Raw genomic sequence first — 21,739 nt, 5'->3', positions numbered from 1 at the left:
GGTGGGCGCCACCCCCGCCCCCCTCCACCAGGCCTGGCCCCCCAAAGTCCAAGGCACCTCATATCTGGGCCCAGGTGGGGCAGGGGGGACCCTGGGCATTGGGACCCCTGGCCACAGCCTTCAGGCAGCCCCAGCCAGGGGATGGAGGTCTCCCCAGCCCCCTCCATCTCCTGCCCTGCCCCCCACCCCCCGTGAAAATCTATATATTTAGTGCGAGCTAGTCTGACTCTGAGGTTATGGCTCCTGGGGTGCCCGAGCCCCAGGCCCTGACCCGTCCTGCGCCAGCCAACATCCCCACTCCAGGAAGGCTGCTTCCTCAGCTTAAATAACTTTTTTAAAATAAAACTGCAAATATAAATATCTTTCTTTCTCAAAAAATAGGATTTTTGCTTTTTTTTGTTGATTTTTACTTTTTTTCTCCTGCTTTTCCTTTCACTCTCTCGTTTCTCGCCGCCTACAATCCTGGCTGCCTGGACTGCCTTGGTCCTGGAGGAGCCCCTGCCTCTTCTGTCCCATCACATGCCACGAGGCCGTTCCCTCCACGGACAATGGGTCTCAGTAGTGCAAAGACTCCCCAGAAGACTCTTGAAGGGGCTGGGGGACCCCTCCCCCTCCCCAAGACCCCCTCCCCCTTGGAAGGAAGCAAAGGGACACCACGTACAAACAGGGTGACAAGACAGGATAGCCATGAGGGGTCTCCTGGGCGAGCCGCCCATGGGGGGCAGACTTTGGTATGGCCCAGGGGAGCCCGGCTAGGCACAGGTCCAGACCCATACCCTTGTCAGGCTGGGCCTGGTCCGGCACTTTACATTCACTGGTTTTTAAGGTTTGTTTTTTTTTTGCCTTTTTCTTTTTTTTTCTCCTAATCTCAAAAGGCGGGGTGGGGATCAAGGTGGGGGGCTAGCCAGGGGGCAGCAGCAAGGGTGCTAATCTCTCTCTCCCAGGTCCTGCAGGCTGGCGACCGCTCCAGGTGAGGGCTCCGGCCCCCACCATCCTGCTGGCCCACCGCCGCCGTCCCAGGATGCCCTCCCCCCGTCCGCCGGAGCCCCCTCCTGGAGCTCCCCCCGCCTGGACCTCACTCATACACAAGCGCACACACACATTCACGCAGCTTCACCAAGATGATGGAAATAACAATTTTGCTATTTTTCTTTTTTTCTTTTTTTTTTTTTTTTGTACCAGGCAGTTTAAAAAAAAAAAAAAAAACACCCCAAAAAAAGAAACCACAAAAAAAAAACCCAAACAACCAAACAAAAAAACTTTTTGCTGTGTCCTTTCTGACCAGTCAGCACGTTCCCCCTCAGATTTTTTTCTTTTTTTTTTTGTTTGTTTGTTTCCTGAAACGCGAGAATTCAGCAGTATCTTTGGCAACACTTTATCACGACCTTAATTTAAAGAATAAAAATAAAATTGATCCACGTCTATATACAGTATGTGATTGCGCGGAGTTGGGGGCAGGGGCTGGGCTGGGAGAGCGGGGGTCCCGGCTCTGGGCCCATGCAGATGCTGCGGCCCCCGGGGATGGGCTGGTGGGCAGCAGGAGAGGGGTTAAGGCGGAGTGGGTGGGCAAGGCTGGCGGAAGCTGAGCGCAGAGCTAGGGGTAGGGGTTTAGTGCAATTCCCGAGGAGGTTTGTGTTAAAGTGTGCTCGGCGGGGGTTCAGCCCTTGCCCCCGCTGTAGTCCCAGAGGCCTTAATCCCCCAAGTCTGGTCTCCCCCCACCCGGCCAGGACGACAGCTGTGATTTTTCAGTTGGTTTTATTGCGAGGGGTTGTGTGGGTAGTGGGGGAGAGGGCTGTCCCCTCAGGGAACCTCTCTGGGAGCTGGGGTGGGGTAGGGGTGCAGGTCCCTAGCCTGGGCACTCGAGCTCCCTGTTCGGCTTCCACGGGTGGTTCTCCGAGAGAGTTCGCCCCACGATGCTGGGGTGTGGGCGGGGCCACCCGGCCCTGGGCTCCCCTGCCACCCCCCTCAGGAGGGGGGGTCCTGAGACATCTGGGGGGCTGACGGGCTCAGGGGTGGGGGGAGCAGGAGGAAACAAAAAACTGTCCTGTAGAAACAATGATGAAAGTTGCCTTCTTTAAAAGCTTCCCTTTAAAAACAAGAAAGAGATGGGGTCCGTCACAGAACCAAGGGGCACGGGGTGACGGGCCAGCAGCTAGAGGCGGGGAGTGGGGACACCCCCCGCACCTCCGGCTTTTGACGAGGAAGGGTCTCCGCTCAGCAGAGCGTCTATTTACAGGGCCCCACGCTAGGGTTGCATATGCGACAGGGGATGGGTGGGGGGGAGGAGGGTGCCCCGGCCTCTGGCGACACGGCCTCCCCAGCCCTGGCCCCAGTCCGTGGCCTGTGGCTCGGTCAACGCCGGGCCTTTGGGGAGCCAGAGGCTGGGGGGAGGCAGGTGCCAGCCCCCAGGTTACAGTCAGTGCCTTTGAGTAAAAAGAAGGGTGCAGTGGGGGGTGGAGTAAGGCCCTGGAGGTGGGGCCCCCTGTCACCCACCTCGGTGGGGATGGCGTATCCAAGATGGCAGCTCCTCGGTGGCCACAAGGAAGGGCGGCCATGTTGGAGGGTTGGGGGACAAGGGCAGGGAGACAGGATTGCTCTGGCTGGTTGGAAGGCCAGCCCTCTCTCGGGCCCATCCCTGAGCTGGGGAGTCGGTAAGGAGGGTCCCCGTGGACACGGGTGGCCACTGTATGGCTAGCAGGTGACGAGACGTCTCCAAATCAGAACCCAAAAAAGGGACAGAATCGGGGGGGGGGGACATGGCAGAAACACAAAAACCCCGCAGTCCTGCCTGCAAGGCGAGCCCCCGTGGTAAAGCACAAATACCTCAGAAGGCTTCGCCCTCACCCGTGACTTCCTGACCCCCTTCTCACCTCGGGGAACAGAAGTGGATTCTACGTCTGTGGTGGGTTTCTTTTTTTATTATTTTGTACAAAAATAAATCGACTTTTAGGAATCTCTGTTTGCTCTCTCTCGCTCTCTCTCTCGCTCTCTCTCTCGCTCTCTCTTATTTTTTTTGTCTTTTTGACTTTTCATAGAAGTTGGTTGCAACTTGTAAACATGTTTTTAAATTAAGAATTAAGATAAAGTGTAGTACCCGTTCTGTTACAAAGTGCCAAGACTTCTATTTGTGGTTGGTTGTCTTGTTGTTGTTTTTTTTTCCTTTCTTTTTTGTACAATCTTGCTTTTATTGCTTTTGTGACACTGGAACTTCTGGACACTCGCGCTCCCCGCATCCCTGCCACCGTGAGACCCTGCGTTCCCTCTGCTCTTGGCTCTTTCACCCCACACTGTCGCCTGCTCCTCTGAGGAAAAGTATATTTTATATATATATATATCTATATATAAATTTTGTTTTTAAGGAGGAAAAGAGAAAAAAAAAATCTAAAAAGTGCTTTTAAAAATCGGGAGAGGGCTAGGGGAAGGGGAGAGGGTGAAGACAAAAAGTTTCGCTCCAAACGTCTCATGGGGTCTGGGGTGGGCCTGGGTCGGGGGACCAAGACGGGGGTGGCAGGGGCGCCCTGAGTGGCGGCCCGCAGGTCCCGCCGGGTTGTAAGTGCCGTGAAGGAAGGCGGCGGGGGCCCTTGGGGAGTCACCCTGGCGCCCTCCCTCCCCCCCTTCCCCGTCTTCTCCCCTTTCTCCACGCCTGGAAATAAATAGATTTGTGTCGCGGTGGCCAGGAGATCCGGGGGACCACAGGCAGGGACGGGAGGCGGGGAGGCAGTCGGGGAGACGGAGGGGGAAACCCCCACTTCGGAAGTGCCCTGAGGAAGGAGGGTGGGGGTGCGGATGGGGCCGTTTTAACGTCCGCTCACAGCGGACACAAATCATTTTTAAGGTCTTATCTCAAAAGACTCTAGAAACCAGCGGGGGCGGGGAAGGGCGAGGAAAAGAAAAGCCCACCTCCCCCCCCCCCCCCCGTGACCACCCTCACCCCTGCCGGGACCTGGGGCCCTGATCGCGCCTCCGATGGGACCCCAGACCCCGAACCGCGGGGCACCCGGGGAGCTCAGAATCCTCGTGTCCCACAAAAACCCCAAGCCGAGCCCCGAAAGCCATCGACGGGGTGGGGGGCAAGCGGGGCTGGGAGTGGGGTGGGGCGAGGGTCCCAGTGGAGGGAGAGAACATCATGAAGGAGAAAAATCTGAGAAAAGCACTACCCTAGATTCTGTGACGCTTCATATATATATATCTGTATATATATATATATAGATATAGATATCTGTATATAGATAGATTTTCTTTTTTTGTGTTTTTGGGGGGTGGTGGTGGGTGATTTGCTCTCTCTCTCTCTTTCTCGGGTTTCTGTTTTCTCTTTTTTTGGTTTTCAAGCGAGTCCGGCCGCGAAGCTGCCATCGGCAGTGGCCCCGGCGCCCCCGTCGCCTCCCCCAGCGGCGCCCGCTACATTCAACCTGCCCAGGCCGTCGGGGCTGGCCTCGTCCTCATCCTCGTCCTCGTCCTTAAAGTGCTTCTCCTGGCCGTTGCGCCGCGCGTCCGGCGAGCCGGGCGGGGCAGGGGCACCGGGCGGCGCAGGGGCCCCCGGGGCGGGGGCGGGGTCGGGCCCCCCAAGCCCGCCACCCCGCACCCGGGGCTTGCGGCCGCGGCGCGAGGGCACGCCGTTGCAGCCGTCCTTCTTGAGGTGTCTGTGCAGGTGGTCGGAGCGCACGAACGTCTTGCAGCAGCTGTCGCACTGGTAGGGGCGCAGGCCAGTGTGGACGCGCATGTGGTTCTTCAGGTCGTAGTTGTGCGCGAACGCCGCCCCGCACTGCTGGCACAGGTACGGCTTCTCGCCTGTGTGCTTCCTCATGTGCACCTTGAGCTTGTCCTGCCTGTGGACGGGCCGAGGGTCAGCCGGCGCCCGGCCGGGCCCCTGCCCGGGATGGAAACCCCTCCGCCTCCGCCAGCCTCGTCGCGGGGAAACCGGGACCCTCGCGGAAAGGTGGGCTGCAGCAGGGGGCGCCCCCATTTTGCGGGGAAAGGGGCTGCGGGTCCCCATTCTGAGAACAGCACCAAGGAACCCGCGAAGGTGTGAAAAGGGCCTTGGACCCCGCTCGCTGTGTGGCCACGGGGAAATGGCTGAACCTCTCTGAAACCCAATTTTTTTGTTTTTTTGTTTTTTGGCCGCACTGCGGGATCTTAGTTCCCCACCAGGGAATCAAATCCATGCCCCCTGCAGTGGAAGCGCAGGGCCTTAACCACTGGACCACCAGGGAAGTCCCACTGAAACCCTTTTCTTATGCATAGGAGGAGGAAGATAACAGGCCTCCCTCCCACCTGGGGCTCTGCCCAGTGGCAGGTGCATGGCTTCACACTACAGGCATTTACTGAGCACCTGCTGCATACCAGACCCTGTTCCAGGTGCTGAAAATGCTACAGGGAACAAGGAGGAATGCCGGAGTATTTGGTAACAGAGAGGGTTAAGCTGTCCTGGTTTTAGCACTGAAAGTTCTGTGTCCTGGGAAACCCCTCAGTCACTGAAAATCCAGGGCAGCTGGTCACAGTAGTAACCAAGCCCCCACCCCAGGGACCCCACCCCCTACCCCCAGTTCCTGCCAGATCTCCCCTCACCTCTGCCTCACTCTGCTCTGGCCACACTGGCTTCCTGGCTGTCACCCCAACATGCTGATAACTATGAGCCTACCTCAGGGCCTTTACACATGCTGTTCTGGCTACCTGGAGCACTTTTTTCCCTCCCAGATCTTCACAGTTGAATTTCAGCCCAAACGTGATCTCAGAGAGGCCCTCCCAGACTCCCTCACCCCGGTCCCTCATGCCACTGCCTTTGTTTCTCATCTGTCTCCCTGACTGGACTGTGAGCCCTAAAAACAGGGACTGGGTGTGATTCCAGGGCCCCTCCATGCCCATCTCACCCCACAGGGAACTGTGTGGACCTGGCTCAGCCTGGGGCCTTTGGCCCACAAAGCTGGTCACCATTATCAGTTCTGGGGTGACTATGGCCCAGGTGTTGCTCTGTCCCCTTGAGCCCTTGAAATGTGGCTGCTCCAAGGTGAGATGCGCAAGAAGTGCAAAAGGCACCCCAGATTCTGAAGACTTCATTTGCTCAATGTACTGTAAAAGATCTCATTTATAATTTTGCTTATTGATCACATATTGAAATGGAACTAATGGATTATGTAAAATGATTAAAATTACTTTCACCTGTTTCTTTTACTTTTTAAAAATGTGGCTGCCAGAAAATGTAGAGTCACGGAGGTGGCTCACATGATATTTCTATTGTACTATGCTGGTCCATAGTGATGGGGGTGGATTCCTTCCTGGAATCCACAAGGCAGGGGCAGGGACCTCGGTCTCCAGAGCTCTGGCTAGAATCTGACCTGCTCCTTGCTGCAGACTCTTATGCTCCACTGAGTCACTCGGGGTCTCTCCCTTCTGATGCCCACCAGACTGAGAGCTTCTTCAGTGCCAGGACTAATAAACTCCTACTCATCCTTCAAAGCCCCACCTGAAATGCCCCTCCTCCTCCAGGAAGTCTTTCCCAACCCCGAGACAAAGGCCTGCACCCCCCTCCCCCGGGGCTCTTTCAGTCCCAAGTCCCTCCCTCTGGCACCGCCCACAGAGCTGGTGTCCCTGCTTGGCCTAACTTTTCTATGGCTTCTTACTATTCTGAGGATCAAGACCTGGCCCTTTGCAACCAGACCCCCTGCCTATTCTCTGGCCTCGTTACACCCCCACGTGAGCCAGCAGAACCTGGGCCACAACAAACTCATCGCTCCCTGGATTAACTTGGGCTGTTACCAGAAAGAGGATGGCAATGGCCAGGCGCTTCCCACCACCCCCCACCCTGCCTCCTCGGAGCCGGCTAACATGGTCTCCCAGTTGCCCCGCTCAGACCCTGGGGCCAGGTCACGGAGGGAACAGGAGGGACTCGGATTGTTCTAGCACTGTACAGTGATGTCCCTAGCTGAGGCTTGGAGGCTCAGAGAGGGGAAGTGACTTGCCCTGAGTTGCACAGAGGGTTGGGGGCTGTCCCAATGTGGGGTGGGGGTGGAGGAAGCCCCAGTTTCATCACCTCAAGCCCCGGCCTGGGTAATTATAGCCCCGGCCGCCACAGGCCCTGCTTACTCAACTCTTTAGTGTGACTCAGAGGGGCCCCTGGGCTCCCCAGCCTGGAGGGAGGGGCGGGGGCTGGGGCCCTGGGGGGCAGAGAGGAGCCAGGTGGGCGCCTGGGAGGAAGAGGCCTGGCCTGGTGGCCCTCTCTACGCCTCAGTTTCCCAGAACGGCAAACAGGATCAGCCCCGGGTTGAGGGTGGGGTGGCCAAGAGAGCTCCAGGCCAGAAGGTGAAACTGAGCCTGGATGAGGGTAGGGGCGTGGGGGAAGGTGTCACCTCTCCAGGCTCTGGCTTGCTGGGCCTCCACCAGGCTGCTCCTCCCAGGCCCCAAGACCCCTGAGGGCAGGGCCCACAGCCAGCCCAGTCCACCATCCCCACATCTGGAGCAAGAGGGAGGCCCCTAAGACCACCGGCACCCCGATCTCACCAAAGGGGGGGAGCCAGGCCACCTACCAGGCTGCCTGCCTCCCGGCCAGTGCCCTTTGCCCCTGCCTGGCACTCCTGGGCCCTGGAGTCCCAGCCACACCCTCCTCTCCTGGCTTGCTGGGGAGGGGGCCCAGGTGCTGGTCCGGGGGTCAGCTCCCAGATCCTGTCCCCACAGGGCAGGGCCGGGAAGTTGGGACAATGGCCTCTTTCTTCGGCCTGGGTGGGTGTGGCTGGGGGAACCCCGGGGCTGGTGAGGGTAGGGGGTGATGCTGAGTCACCCAGCCTGGCTAGGCCCCCGCACACCAGCCCCCCGCCCCCACCGGGCTGGCCCACAAGGCCCAGCCTGCCACCTCTGGACTCTTAAGACCAGATCGCAAAATCCCCCCAGCCTGGCCTCAAACTCCTCCTGTCCAGGGACCAAGCCCAATGGCTCCCGTGCCCTTTTCCCTCCACTGGCTGTGGCGATTCCCTAAGCTGAACTGGCCTCAGGGCCTTTGCAGTGGCTCTGCCCTCTGCCTCTCCCTTCCCCTCTCCCCACGGCTTCCTCCTTCTCCTCCTTCAGCTCTCAGTCCTCAGGGAAGCCTCCCTGTTTAAGGCAGCACCTACAGCCGCACCCCAACCCTGTTCTCTGCTCTTTTCCTCCCTGGCACTTTCCACCAACTAGTGTTATCAGTTCTGCGGTTTTATCTTACACATGCTCCGTCGCCCCCACGGGGATTTTGGCTTGTCCCTCCACTTCTAGAACAGGGCCTGGCACCCAGCAGGCACTCCATAAATGTTGGCTGAATGAAGCAAGTCCCCCGGGCTCACAGAAGACTTCAAAGTTACCTAACGACCAGAACTCCCTGCTCCAAGTGGGGCTGTCGCCCTCTCCCAAAGCCCACATGCTCCAGTCGGGATGAGAAGAACCACCCAGGGAAAAAGAAGAAAAGCGACTCCTTGGGCCCTTCCTTCCAGCCTCACGCAGGTCGGCACCGCCTGGCACGCTTTATGTTCTTGTGGTCACCTTGTTTAGGGCCTGTGCGGCACCACCCACCCAGGCTTTCTCGACAGGCGCATGGGGGTCGGGGGTGCCCCGATGGACAAGGCACCCTTGCAGGGCAGGGCGTGGTGTTGTTTTCACACGCGGAGGCAGGGTGTGAGCGTGCTCGCGCAGGGCGGGGCAGGGGGTCCCCGTGTGGCTGCTTTTGGGGCAAAGCGCCCCCAGGAAGCACCCCCCACGCCCCCCCGACCCCCGCCCCATGCCGCGGTGGCGCCGGCTCACCTGGTGAATCGGACCTTGCAGATGTTACACTCGTAGGGCTTCTCGCCCGTGTGGGTCCGGATGTGCCGCGGCAGCTTGCCGGCGCCCTGGATGACCTTCTCGCAGATGGGGCACTTCTGGAAGGCCTTAGCCCGGATCTTCTTCTCCACCTTCTGCGACCAGGCCGGGTAGACGTCACCGTCGTGGGCGCCGCTGAAGTACTTCAGGTAGTAGTCCACGACGCCCTTGTCATCCGCCCGTGACTCCTCGTCGCTGTCCCCCGCCGTCGCCGCCCCCGCCCGGCCCACCGACGACATCATCTGCTGCAGAAGCGTGCTGGCCGCCAGCCCGTCCGCGTCGGCCCCGTCCCCGTCCTCGCCCTCGGCCGTGCCTGACAGGAAGCCCGGAGAGTCGCCCGGCTCCGGGGCTGCCTCTGACAGCGAGGCTGCCTCCTCCTCCCCGCCCCGGCCGTAGTGGCCGTTCTGTGTGGCGGTGGACGGCTGGGCCACGGGGGTCGGGAAGAGGCCCCCAGTGGGGGCGTCGTCATCCCGCTCCGGCCACAGACCTGGGTTGCTATCTCCCTCATCCCCGTCCCCGGCCGGGGGCCGCTCGGCTGGGGGGCCGGGCCCGTAGAAGTCCAAGCCATTGCAGTCGCCGGCGGCCACAGCGGCCACGGCAGCGGCCACGGCCTCCTTGGTGGCGTCCAGGTCATCGTCGGATGCGCCAAAGGCGGACCATGGAAATGAGGCGGCGGCGGCAGCGGCGGGCAGGCTGTTCATGGGGTTGCTCTGGAAGAACTCGAGGTACTCCTTGGCGCGAAGGAGGTTTCGCTGATCAATTTGATCTACGAGGTCCAGCTGGCCGGCATCGGCACCCGCATCGGCCGCCAGGATCTGCCGGTCGAGGAGGTCGGCACAGACGTGGCTCACGGCAGGGATCTCGAGCAGGCGGGCGGCGCTGAGGATGTCACCCACGTTGGCTGTGCTGACGGTGAGCGTGGCCGTGTAGGCGAAATCCATGAGGGCCGTGAGCGCCTCGGCGCTGACGAAGTCGATCTCGTACACGTTCTGCTGGTCCACCACGGCGCCCGATGTGAACAGCTTCTTGAAGTACTGGCTGCAGGCAGCCAGCACCGAGCGGTGCGTGGGGAACTCGCGGCCCTCCACGAGGATCACCACGTCGCACAGCAGGCCCTGCGTCCGCTGCTCGTTGAGTCCGCTCAGAATGTCGCTGCTGTGGTCGGGGAACGGGATCCCAATGGGGCCGTCCACGCCGCCGGCCATCTTCCGCGCCGAGACCTGCAGCACCGGGGAGGAAGGGGTGGTCGTGAGGGACAGGGAGGGCCGGGCCAACTGGCCGGGCTGCGAGGCCCTCAGAAAGTAGTGCCCCCACATCCCCCCCCCAGCCTCGGTTTCCCCAGCTCTGCACCAGGATGGTCCACGGCTGGTTCTGCATCATCAAAGTGAGAGGACGTTGGCGAAACCCAACTGGGTGCTTCAGAGATGAACACCGGCCCCCATACCCGCTTTACGAGAGAGGGGAGTGCCCGTCCAAAGGACAATTTGAAGTGGCGTGGGAGCACACAGAAGGTGCTCAATAAATGCCCGACACAAGTTGTTTCCTAATGAATCTGAGCACGGGATTCTGCCCATGCCCTCTCTAGGAGGCCACAGCGGTGACATAAGGCACCCACCGTGCGCTGCCCTGGCTGAGCGCCCAGCAGTCTCAGAGGCAGCACCGTCTCCACTGCAGAGGTGAGAAAACGAGGCTCAGGGAGTCCCAGGGCCCCATGGCTGCACCTCAACTCAAACCCAGGGCAACTGACCCAAGACCCAATATCCAACCAGCATGGCCATCCATCCCTGCCTAGCTCCTCAGCCTCCCTAACCTTCTCTCCTGCCTCCTGGTCGGGCCCAGTTCTCTTGTGGGGCTCTGAGTCAGCAGGACGGGATAAGGCCAAGACCCGGGTACCTGGCCAGGGTCATCAGGGCCGAGGGTGTGCCCTGGTGGGGTGGTGTGGTGACTCTGCAGGACAGACCCCTTCCTGCCTTGTGGAACCCCTAGGACATGGCTCGGCCCTCGCAGTGAGTAACTGGGGGAAACCAGGCCACTGCCTGACGCTCCTCCCTGCCCACTCAAGCTGACCCCGTCAAGGAGGAGTGGGGGGCCAGGGGCCTCCTGCCCACCTCCTGCCTGGCCAGCCCCTCTCCTTTTGGCCACCCTGTTTGCACTGTTCAACCCGGGACAAGGCCCTGCCACTCTCCGGGCCTCAGTCTCCCCATCTGTCAAATGGGCAGAAGCCTTTGGAAAAGCAGGGCCATGGGGGGACTCTGTCCCGCTCCTCTCCCCCCCCTCCTATTTTCCGCCTTCCCCTGGGCTGTGACTCATCCACCCACTCGGGCGCTTGTGCAACCCTCTGGCTCTGTCCCCACCCCTCCACCCTCTCCGGGGAGCCCCCGGCTGCCCCAAGCCACCCAACAAAACCCACATTCCTCTGGGCCCAGCCAGCCTGCTTTCAGGCCAGAGCCTCTGCGTGTCTCTGGGGAGAGGGCCTGAACCGGGCGTTCCTCAGCCTCCTAAAGACCCCAGGACCCCCAGCTGGGTGACCCAGCTCAGCTCTAACACAGATCCCTCCCACTGTGCCTCTAGTGGGATACAGGCGGCTGGCCTGGCAAGGGAGCTGGGCTTGGTCTGGTCAGCCCTAAGGCCAGGTTAGGCCTGTCCCGACCCAGGGCCGCCCTGCGAATGGGGTCCAGGCCTTGGGGCCGACACAGAGGCCTTTGTGTGGCGTGCAGGCGGCCAGTACACTTCCCGGGACGCCTCTCTCCGCCGCCCGCCCTCTTTCCCGCCGACCGCACCAGCTGCTTAGCTCCCGCCTCTGTTCCGCCAGCCCGCGGTGGGTGGCGGGGCACGCTCAGATGTGGCTGCTGGGAGCAGGAGGATGGGGATGGGGGCGCGACGACCCCCCCCCCCGAGGCTCGGCCACGGGAAGCCTCGGCAGAGCCCCCTGTGGCGGCTTCCACCCCCTGCCACCATCTGCCGTCTGGCCCCGGGCCCCAGGGAGCAAGCGGGCAGATGGGACTCCGGATCAGACCGGCCTCGGCCCCTCCTCGCCCCTCCTCTGATCCGGGCCACCAACATGCCAAGATGGCCACCCTGGCCCTGCTTGCCAGTGTCCCCTCAGGGGTCCTCCTGGGGCCTCTAGGTCGAGACCTGAATTGGTCCGGGTGACTCACCCCTCGCCACGGCCCCTCCACCCCCGCCTTCCCACCAGCACCGAGCCCACCGGGCCAGGTGCTGGCACATCCTTACTTCAAGCGTGAAGCTGCCCAGGCTCCCACTTGCTGGAAGCCACCCGGCTGGGAAGGAGCAAGCTCTGGCCTTGAACCTGGCCTGGGGCAATGTACCCAGCCCTGGGCCTGGGTCTCCACCAGCTGCAGGAGCCGGGCCACATGCTAAGAGCCTGTTGTGTGGGGCAGCCCTTGGGTCTGGGCTGGGTCTGAGGGTCTGCGCCCCTGTCCTTTCCCAGCTGGGGCCTCTATTTCCCCCAGATAATCATCTGAGACCCTCCCCCAAAGGGCAGGGCCTGGGGCAATACCAACCAAGGAAAGCCCCAGGGAAGTAGCATGACCCCCATGTACAGATGAGAACACCAAGGCCCAGAGACAACTAGAATCCAGGCCAAGGGCACCCAGCAAGGCTGATCCAGGAGCTGACAGAGGTGAGAGGCTGGGGGTCCCCCAACCCGCCCCCCGCCGACACCTCCCACCCAGCCACAGCCCCTTCCCTGGCCCTGGAAACTAAACTGACCCAGCCCTCTCTCCAGGAACACACGCCACCTGCCTGCCACGCCCGGGGCCACTGCCCTCCCCGCCCCCCCCCCCCCCGAACCGGGCCTCTCAGGGCCCTCCCTCTAAGAAAGCAGAGGAAGACCCTGCCAGGTGGGAGAAAGAAGCCACGTGGGTCCAGGCAGCAAAAAGCACGTATTGCTGAGCACCCCCTGTGCGCCACAGCACCACCTCACCGGGAGGGCCCCGTGGCTCCCTTCCTGGCTCTAAGAGGCCCTGCCGGCACCTGACACCTAGTAGGTGCCCCGACACGTGACGGTTTCCTCAGTAATGACGAGCCAACGAAAAATTCTCTCCTCCAGGAAGCCTCACCCCCTCAACGGCCAGGGTCCCCTGAGCCCAGGCCCGCACCCACCCGGGGCCCCGTGTTTCATCACAGCTCCACCCCGACACTCGCCCCCATGGGATTTCCGGGGCCGTTCGATGCTGACTCGGCGGCCAGCCGAGGGGCAGGCCTCGGCAGGCTCTTCCTGGGCTGGAGGTGGGGCGCCCTCCTCCCTCTGGGCTGCTCCCAGGCCACCCTCCACCCCCCGCCCCCGGCCCAGGCCTCCCCTGGGCAGTGCACGTTAGGGGCGCAGCAAACGACAGGAGGAACCAAAGACCAAAGAGCTATGCGCTGGAGAGCCCACACCCAGCCCCGCCCACCTGGCTGGCAGGCACACCCAGTACCAGGGGACCGTGCCAGTCCCACCTCCAATCTAACCTAGGGTCACTTGCTGCAGCAGGCAGCAAGGACCCGGGCCTGCTTTTTGCCCTCCCAGGGGGCCTCCTCTGTGCCCTGGAACCTTCAAGAACTAACTGGACCCTGGGCTTTAGAGATGAGGACAGGCTCAGGGAGGTGATAAGACCAGGGCAAGGTCACACAACAGACTGGCAGCCAGGCTGGGACTCAGATGCTCTCACTTGAGCCGGCCTGAGCTGACACCTCTCAACTACTGGGGATGCAAGGAGAGGTCAGGAGCGTCCTGACCTGGTCCCAGGAACAGCAGGTGTCACCCAGGAAGGACCCTAGGATTGTGGGAAAGGTGTCCCAAGCATGGGAAACAGCAGGGGCAAAGGCCCGGAGGTGGGCACCTGGGAGAGGGGCAGGGGAAGGAGGCTGGAGAGTCCCCAAGGTCAGGTGCAAGGTGAGGGTTGGGGCCGGGCCTCCTCCTCCCCCCCACACTCCTCAGGGGGTGGCCAGCAGTGGATAGGTAGGTAATTGCCACCTGACGCCTTCCTGGAGGAGTGTCCAGGGATGCGGGCAGCTTAACAGGGGGTTAAGGCCTCCCTCCCTACAACTCAGGGAGAGAATGAAAGGAAACTATATAAGGGACCTCTAACACCTACTACTTGCCACAGCAGCCCGCGTCCATATCCTGGCTCCTCCATTTCCAAGCTGGGTGAACCTGGGCCAAGAAAAGCACCTCTCTGTGCCTCATTTTCCTTGGGGGTTGTGACAGTGGCAAAGGGTTCCACTCCCATCCTCTTAGCAAACTTTGGCCTAGGACCTACTATGTGCCAGGGACAATCCCCAAAGGCCCAATGAGGCTGTTTACCCCCTCCCTTGTGGATTGGGGGCTTTGAACTTCACCTCTGAACGTCATTCCAGGAATCCAGCCCCCTCCCCAACTACTGTGTACCAAGGAAGTGTGTGGTGAGCCCCAGGAGGAAGCTGAGCCATCATGTGTGTGTGGGGGGGGGGAAACCAGGCCCAGAGAGGGTGGGCGGCCGGCCCAAGGTCACACAGCAAGTCTGGCGCCCAGGTGCAGCTGCCAGGCCAGTGCCCGGCCGCCCCTGCCCGCTCCCAGCCTGGCAGCCTGTGTTGCAAGGTTGGTCCTGACGGGTTACCCCGCCCCGACCTGGTGCCAACCCCCGCCTGGCCCAGTACCGAGGCCGGGGTTTAATGGGACAGGAATGCAGCATCCTGGTCAGGAGGTGGGGGGCACCAACGGCTCAGGGTGACTGCTGGCTGCCAGCTGTCAGCCTGCCCCCTGCCCGCCTGTCCTCGCAGGCCTCCCTCCAGGCCAGACACCAGCAAACAGGCCCTCGGCCATTTTATGTGTCCATTTATTGCCCTAAATGGGGAGGGGCTTCCTGCCCGGGCCTTAAAGGGCCAGAGGCAGGAAGGTTGCGGGCCCAGTGGGAAGTGTGTGTGTGGAGGCTGGTGGGGGTGGGGATTAGGAGGTCATGGGGATCCCATCTGAGCCCCAACTCATGGGTGGGGCTGAGGCCCACCCTGTTCCCACGCTCTGAGTGCTGTCGTGGGCCAGGAAGTACAGCCCCGACACCAAGACCAGCTTCCAAGAGGAAGCCCTGCGAAGACAGAGCCATTCTCAGTGGAGGTGGAAGGAATAAGCTTCCTGTCACCGGGGGTAACCAAAGCCAGGCTTCACAGAATCCCATCCGTGTCTACACTGCCCTCAACTCAGGCTGCACCTGCTTATCCAAGATGCCCAGGAGAGGCCTGGGTGACTTCCATCCAGACTGCTCCCTCCCTCCCCTGAGGCCGGCTTGTCACCTGGAGGTGCCTGTACCGCCCCCAGCCCCACCCACAGCCTGAGCAGGCAGACAGCTCGGCCTGGAAACCCCAAAGGGGTGCTTGGCCCACTGGGCCCCCAGTGTCCTGTGCCTACAAATCCAGCCAGTTCCCTCCTATCAAACACATCCTGATGGGAGGTGGGACCGAGCCTTGTTTTCCAGTCAAACCAGAAAGGCGTGGGTGGGGACGCTTCCACCGAGTGGCCGTCCACAGCCTGCTGGGGGGACAGATGGAGGGGCTGGTCCTTTGGCCAGATTCTCCACAGGGCACCTTCCGCGCTTTGGTGCTCCAAAGACTCGGGACTCAGGCCGCAAGGGCAGGGGCTGTTCCTCAACGGGGCTTGACGGGGGCCTGGTCTGGATCAACTCAGCATCAATCCTCATAGCTCTGGGAGGCAGGGTCTGTAACCACTGCCCCACTTCACAGGCCAGGAAACTGAGGCAACTTGCCCAGGGTCACACAGTAGAGCTGGATTTGAACACGGGTCATCTGTCTGGCTCCATCTGGCCAAACTAACTAGTCCTCCCAGGGCTCCACCCTCCTCCCCCACCACACACACTGCCCCCAGGTACCAGCAGGGGACTAAATCCCCCCACCCTGGGGGCCTGGGGGGGAGGACAGCTTATTCTCACACCCCCTCAGAGCTGCCTTGTGATAGCCCAGAAAAGGGAGAGGTTTGCCTGAGGTCACACAGGGAGCCTGGGGCAGGGCTGGAGTCCAGCTGACACCTGTGAACTCAGAGCATCAGAACAGAGATGCAGGAGAGGCTCCCCCAGGCCCTGACACCACACAGCAGTCACTCAACAAACATTCCTGGGGAATCACTGAGTAAATCCTCACTTTTGGCCTAAAGGTAATCTCCCCATTGTACCGATGGCAAAACTGAGGTTGGCAGAAGGGAGGTGACCTCCCGAGGTGGACCTCAGCTGGAGCGGAGGGCCGGGCTGAGATTGGACCACAGTGGCCCCCACCCAAGCCTGTTCCTCTGGTCTCCACTGCCCAGGGCTGTTGCAGGGTGGTTTATGGTCTATCAGGTGCCTGGAGCACAAGATGACAGGTGGGGGGGTGTCTCAGACACACACACACACACACACACACACACACACACACACACACACTCTCTCTCTCTCTAGCAGAATCCCTGCTGTGTCCTGAGCTGACCCAGGTGCTTCCTCCATGAAGGAGGAAAGGAAAGAGAACACAGGTGGATCTGCAGGCAGTACCTGGGGGGAACCCACAACCACCTCATTTTACAGAGAAGGATGCTCAGGCTCCAAAAGGCCACGGGGCTTGTCCAAGGTCACAGAGCAAGTGGGCCAGCATTTGAAACCCCTGTGGACCCCTTCCTCAGGCCAGCTCTGCTTCAGAGGGGCTGGCCCTGACTCTTGGCTCTGGGAGGTGACCTGGGTCTCCTCGGAAATAATGGGTTGTAAAAACACAGAGCCCTGCCGGTCTCCAGGGGCCAAGGTGCCAAGGGGCGGGGCTGCAGCTCAGATGGGGTGGGAAGGGCCTGCCTCGGAAGGCTGGGATGCAGGGAGGCTGAGGCCCCTGCTGTGTGACCTTGGACACCTTGCTGCCCCTCTCTGAGCCTCACTGTCCTCTTGGGGCAAAGGCTCCATTTGGCAGACAGGTGCCTGCTGTCAACCTCCAGGCCCTCTGGAAGAAAGGTGGGCCGGCGCCCCTCGGCTGTGACACACAAAGGACTTTGGACGCGTCCTAAACTAGGAGGCAGGACCACAACGGTCAGACCCAGCTCTGGCTGGGTGACCTTGGGCTGCTCTCTGCTTCCCCCAGGGCCTCAGTCTTCCCTGCCCCATAGAGCACCGCTCTGAGCCTTGCTCTAAGCCCCTGAGGCCCCACGCTTGCATCTGGCCTCCCCTCCTGGTCTCAGTTTCCTCGCATGGCATCGGGGACCTCCACCAGCCCAACCAGCTTATGGGTCAGAGGGTTCCAAGGAAAAGAAGGGAAGGAAAAACGCCAACACAAGGGCTAGCTACTGCCTCGAGAACCTTCCCCACTGGACGAAGGCTGAGCACTGCCGGGCCTCAGTCTCCCACACGGAGAAAAGGGTGCATGGGCTCCCCGCAGCCACCCGCTGCCGAGGGCCTCTGCTGAGAGTTGCGTGGCTCCCCGCCCGGGCCAGGGTGCTGACTGGCCACCACGCAGCCAGTCAGCCAATCAGAACTGAATAATAAATACCCCCCCAAAGTGACCCACGAATTAAAATTTCAGTGTCCCCGTTGGCTCCTCTTTCCTTCATTAGGCATGCGGATCCCAGGGCTTCGCTCTTCCAGCCACTGGCTCCTGCCCCCCCTTCTCCCCCAGGCTCCCGTCTCCACAGCGATGGCTGGCGGTAAACAGAGCCCCGAGCCCAGCCGATAAGTGCCAGGCCCCACCCGGGGTGGCCCTCGGGGGAGAATGCCCCCCTACCTGGAGCCTCGGGGGCCTGGGCAGCAGCAGGGCCTAGCCTGGACTCCCCGGACCTCTCCCAAGACCAGCTCTGCCAGTAGGAAGTGATCGGCTGGTCCTGGGGAGGGCCCCCCAGTGTGGGAGCGGCACACTCAGGGTTACGCCCTGGCCCTGTTGGGGTGGGGGTGGGGGGCTGACATGGAATCCTGGACGCCCTCTCCGGCCGGGCCTGCTCCAGCCCTGGTCCGGGAGGCAGCTGGCAGGGAGGGGGGGTGGGGGAAGCCAAGCAAGCCCGCCACCCATGGGTGAGCCAGGTGGGCACACCCGGTGGAGGGGCACCAACACCTCTCTCACTTCCGCCGCCTGGCTAGGAGAGAGGAGTTGCCTGCCTCCCCCTGCCACCCCGCCAACTGCTGGCTACATTCCCCAAACATTTAGTGGGTGCCCACAGGGTGCCCGGGCCTGGTTGGACAGCAGTCTCTTGCCGCGGTCCACCGGACTCCCTCGCCGCCGGCCAGCCAGCGCGGACAGTGCCTCCCAGGACCCGCAAAGGCCTGGGCCCCGGGGGGTGCACCGGCCCCAGCTCAGGCCCCTGCCTGGTTCCCAGGCCCGGGGCTGGGGGAGGGGGCCGGTTCCTAGGCCGGGGAGGGAGGCAGAGCGAGGGAGGGGGCCGGATCCCACCAGCTCACCCCCTCCTCTGCCCGGGCTCAGGGTTCGCACGTGGTGGTGGCGTCAAGGGGAAGGAGGGGTGTCCGGGCCAGAGGAGACGGGGTCACGCGCTTTGGGGGCGCGGGCGGGGGAGAGGGGTGCTCTCTGCTCCCTCCCCCGGGGCCGGGGCCGGACGGCCGCGCGGGCAGGGCGAGGGGCCTGGCCGGTCCCCCCGCCCAGGGCTGAGTCAGGCCCGGGCGGGGGCAGGAAGCGGCCCCCTCCCCCGCCCCGGCCGCAGCGCGCGGCCCCCGCCCCGGCCCGCGGGCCCCCACAGCGCCGCCCGCGTGGGGGGCTCCTACCTCCTTCCCGGGGCAGCGGCGAGGGGGCCCGGCCCCGGCGGCGGCGGTGGCGGCGGCTGCGGCTGGGCTGGCTCCCTCCGAGGGGCCGGGAGGCGGCAGTGAGCCTGGCCCCGCGCCACCCCCCGCCGCCGGCGGCCAATCCCCACCCGGGCTGGGGGGAGGGCGATGCAAATTACCCCGGATCTGGGTCCGCCCGCCCGCCTCCCCCACGCCCCGGCCCAGTCTGCACTAGGCCGCGCATCCCCGGGCTCGCCTGCGCTGTGCGGCCGCCCGGGCCGCCGCCCTCCCCGGGGAGCGCCGGGTGGGTGACCCCCCCCCCCGGGGCGGGGGGCTGAGGGGAGGGGGGCTGGGGACGGTTACACAACCAGGCGGGGAGGGGCCCCGGGGCGGGGAGGGGGCCGGCCCGCGGGCCGCGCAGCCGGAAGCCGGGGACCGCCACCGGCCCCCGGCAAGGGGAGCCCGGCTCCAGGCCCCGCCCCCTGGCCGGCAGGGCCCGCCCCCGAGCCGCGCCGCGCGATCGGCCCGCGCCCATTGGCTCGCCAGCCCGCCGCTCACCGCCCCTCCTCCGCACCGCCCCTACCCGCGGGCCGCGGCGGGCCGCCGGCGCAGGGCACCCTGGGACTTGTAGTCCTAGCCGTCTGCCACCTGCCAGCCGCAAGCGCGGGGGAACTACGATACCCAGAGGCCCGAGCGGCCGCGCCCGCCCACCCGGACACCCCACCCCTTCTCCCTCCTTTGCAAAGCCCCCCTCCCTGTTTTTTCAGCCCCCTCCCCCCCCATCCCCCATGGAGCTCAATCCTGGCCAACTCCAACGTATGCACGCAGCACCGAATAGGCCCCCGGGGGGCGAGAGCGCCCCCAGTACCCAGATGCAAACTTAGCACGCGACGCGCCCCCCTATCTCCCCACGCCGGCTCCCCCCACCCTCAATGCAGCCCCGCTTCCCCTCCCCCTCTCCCCACGCGCCTGGGAGCCCCGAAAAACCATGCACGGAGGGGGGGGGCTGGCGCACAAGCCCATGCACTTCGCCCCCAATACCCACTCCCGGGCGGCGCCCCCTCCCCGCCCTCGGGATCCAGGGCGCCTCCCGCCTCCGGGCAGCTGCCAACCACCCCCTCCTCTGAAACTTGCGGAACGTCCCCGGATCCCGGGATCGCCCCTTCCCGAGAGGGCAGCGGTGGGCGCAGCGCCCCCGGCCCGTCCCCGCCCTGCACCCCGCGCTGGGGGCTACGCCGGGCGCTGACTTACCTCGCGGGGCCGGGCCGGGGCCGGGCCGGGCCGGGGCGCGCGGGGCCGGGGCCCGGAGTTGGGACTGGGCTCCTCGGCCGCTCGCCTCTGGGGTCCGCGTCTCGCTCTCCCCTCGCTGGCTCTCCCCTCGTCGCTCCCTCGCTCCGGCGGCGGCGTCACTGCCCCTACAGTAACTGTACAGTACAGCCAAAGCCCCGTATGATGCTCGCGACTCCCTTCCTGGTTTCTCCGAGGGCAAGAGGGGTCCTCCCTTGTCTTAAAGGTGCCGCAGCCGCCGGCCCCCCCACGCCCAGCCCGCCCCCCCCACCCCGGCCTCAGAGGCCAGAACAGGCTCGGCAGGTCCCCTCTTGCCACGTCTCTGCCCTCCCGTGGGGCTTCGCCCGCTGCACCGGGGAGACCGGGCTGTTATTAGGTTTTGTCAAGTTGTTGGGGGGGTCCAGCCCGCCCCCGGCGCGCCCCCCCCCTCCTCTGACCTCTCCGCCCCGCTGTGCGGCGCCGTGCCAGCCTGCCAGCTTATCTGGCCCCAGAGCTCCCCGGGGCGCGGGGGGAGCGGGCCCCCCGGGGTGGAGGGGGTGGGGGCCTCCAGATAAACAGGCCCCCAGCCTCTGCGCAGAGGCGGGTGCGGGGGGGCGCGGGCTTTGCCCCCGACGCCTGGGGCGTGGCAGGATGGCAGCGGGGGCGGGGAGGGCTGTGCGCACTGCGAGGAGAGACGCGGGCGTGGGTCGCGGCTGCCCGGGCTGCTGGGGGTGGGGGGGGCGCGAGGGGGTGGGGACCGCGGGCCTGGCGCCGGCCCTCCCCGGGCCTCAGTTTGCCCAGCCGCGGAAGGGACCCGGGGGCAGGCTTTCAGCTGACTGCTTGGGTCCGCTGGGCTCCCGGGTCCCTCAATGAAACAGCCAACCTGCCCGCCCGAGATTATATAAAGGAGTCGCCTCCGCCCGCTGCGCCAGGGGCGTAGCGGGGGAAGGGGTTGGCGAGGGGCGGGCTGGGCTGTTGTTTTCCCGGCTTTCCAAGTTCCCCCACCCATCTGCGGGCCACTGGGCGGGACGGGGTCCCGGCCCCGGACGCCTGGGTTCTGCGGTCCGCTCCCGCAAGGGTCTGCGTGGCTCGGGAGGGCCGGAGGTGGGGAGTGGGGAGGCGTTGGCTCAGCCCAACTTTTTTTCCCTGTCCATTTCTCCCACTTCCTCCCCGGTCGTGGGAGAGGTCCGGCGGGGGACGGGGGAGGGGGAGGAGGGGACGAGGGGTGAGAACAGCCTGACCCGGCCCGGCCGGCTGCCCACCGCACACAGCAGGCGCCCGGAGAGGGCTGGCTGGTGCAATCAGCCGCCTGGGGAGCTCTGAGCCTCAGTTTCCCCTTCCTCATTCCCTTGGTCGGAGAGGGCTGGCACCTGCTTCGTAGCTGTCGTTTACTGAACGCTTCTCTGGTGACTGGCTCTGTCCGGGGTCCTGTTTACCTTCATTCTAACATCTAATGCCATTATCATGATCATTATTTATTGTTATTATCATTTTTACCACCATTACCTTACAGGCAGGAAACTTCCACTGCCGTGGGTGAAATGCACCCCGTCTGTCCTTCTCCGACTTCAAAGCTTTCCTCCCCCCCCAACCTCCTGCACTTTACTGCCTCTTCACACACGTATTAAAAGTGCCTTTCAACGCCCAAATGGGTTGAATTGGCTTTTGTAATAATAATTGGGCTTCAAGGGGAAACCCGGGAGGCCCCCAGAAGGGAAGCGACAGACCCAGGACTTGCAGCCTGAAACCAGCCCCGGGGTAGGTGGAAAGGGACTGAGGGAGGGGCCGCATGCGTCCAGCGTGAGGGCGGAGCCCAGGGACTTTGTTCTAACGACCCTGCCTGGGATATAAGCCCTCTTCCTTCCAACGTGCAGGTCCCAGGGTAGTGCTTGGTCTCTGTAGATACCTGAAGCTCAAGCCTTAGTCCTCAATGGTCTCATTTGCCATCCCGCCTA

General features: G+C 63.3%; 2 protein-coding genes across 3 annotated transcripts; both read right to left on the bottom strand.

The window, feature by feature from the left end:
- Nucleotides 1–1,182: 1,182 nt before the first annotated feature.
- Nucleotides 1,183–19,917, bottom strand: ZBTB7A (zinc finger and BTB domain containing 7A). Of its 2 annotated transcripts, none has more exons than XM_061190728.1 (3): nt 19,770–19,917; nt 8,758–10,034; nt 1,183–4,826 (listed from the first exon to the last, which is right to left on the bottom strand). In XM_061190728.1, exons 2-3 carry the CDS (start codon nt 10,017–10,019, stop codon nt 4,325–4,327), a joined length of 1,764 nt encoding a protein of 587 aa, XP_061046711.1. In that variant the 5' UTR covers nt 10,020–10,034; nt 19,770–19,917; the 3' UTR covers nt 1,183–4,324. The 2 variants fall into 2 exon arrangements, with proteins under 2 accessions (XP_061046711.1, XP_061046710.1); XM_061190727.1 differs by lacking the exon at nt 19,770–19,917 and adding an exon at nt 18,522–18,630.
- On the bottom strand, nt 11,382–21,129 carry LOC133090709 (collagen alpha-1(I) chain-like). The gene is made up of 10 exons (XM_061189068.1): nt 20,243–21,129; nt 19,770–19,942; nt 19,564–19,680; nt 18,775–19,166; nt 18,291–18,672; nt 17,964–18,149; nt 17,589–17,754; nt 14,802–14,879; nt 12,940–13,136; nt 11,382–11,857 (listed from the first exon to the last, which is right to left on the bottom strand). Exons 1-10 carry the CDS (start codon nt 21,127–21,129, stop codon nt 11,382–11,384), a joined length of 3,054 nt encoding a protein of 1,017 aa, XP_061045051.1.
- Between the last annotated feature and the right edge of the window lie 610 nt (nt 21,130–21,739).

The sequence above is a fragment of the Eubalaena glacialis genome, chromosome 4 (genome assembly GCF_028564815.1).
Source record: "Eubalaena glacialis isolate mEubGla1 chromosome 4, mEubGla1.1.hap2.+ XY, whole genome shotgun sequence".
Taxonomy (NCBI): Eukaryota; Metazoa; Chordata; class Mammalia; order Artiodactyla; family Balaenidae; genus Eubalaena; species Eubalaena glacialis.
The sequence above is the reverse complement of the archived record's forward strand: the minus strand, read 5'-3'. Positions and strand labels throughout refer to the sequence as shown.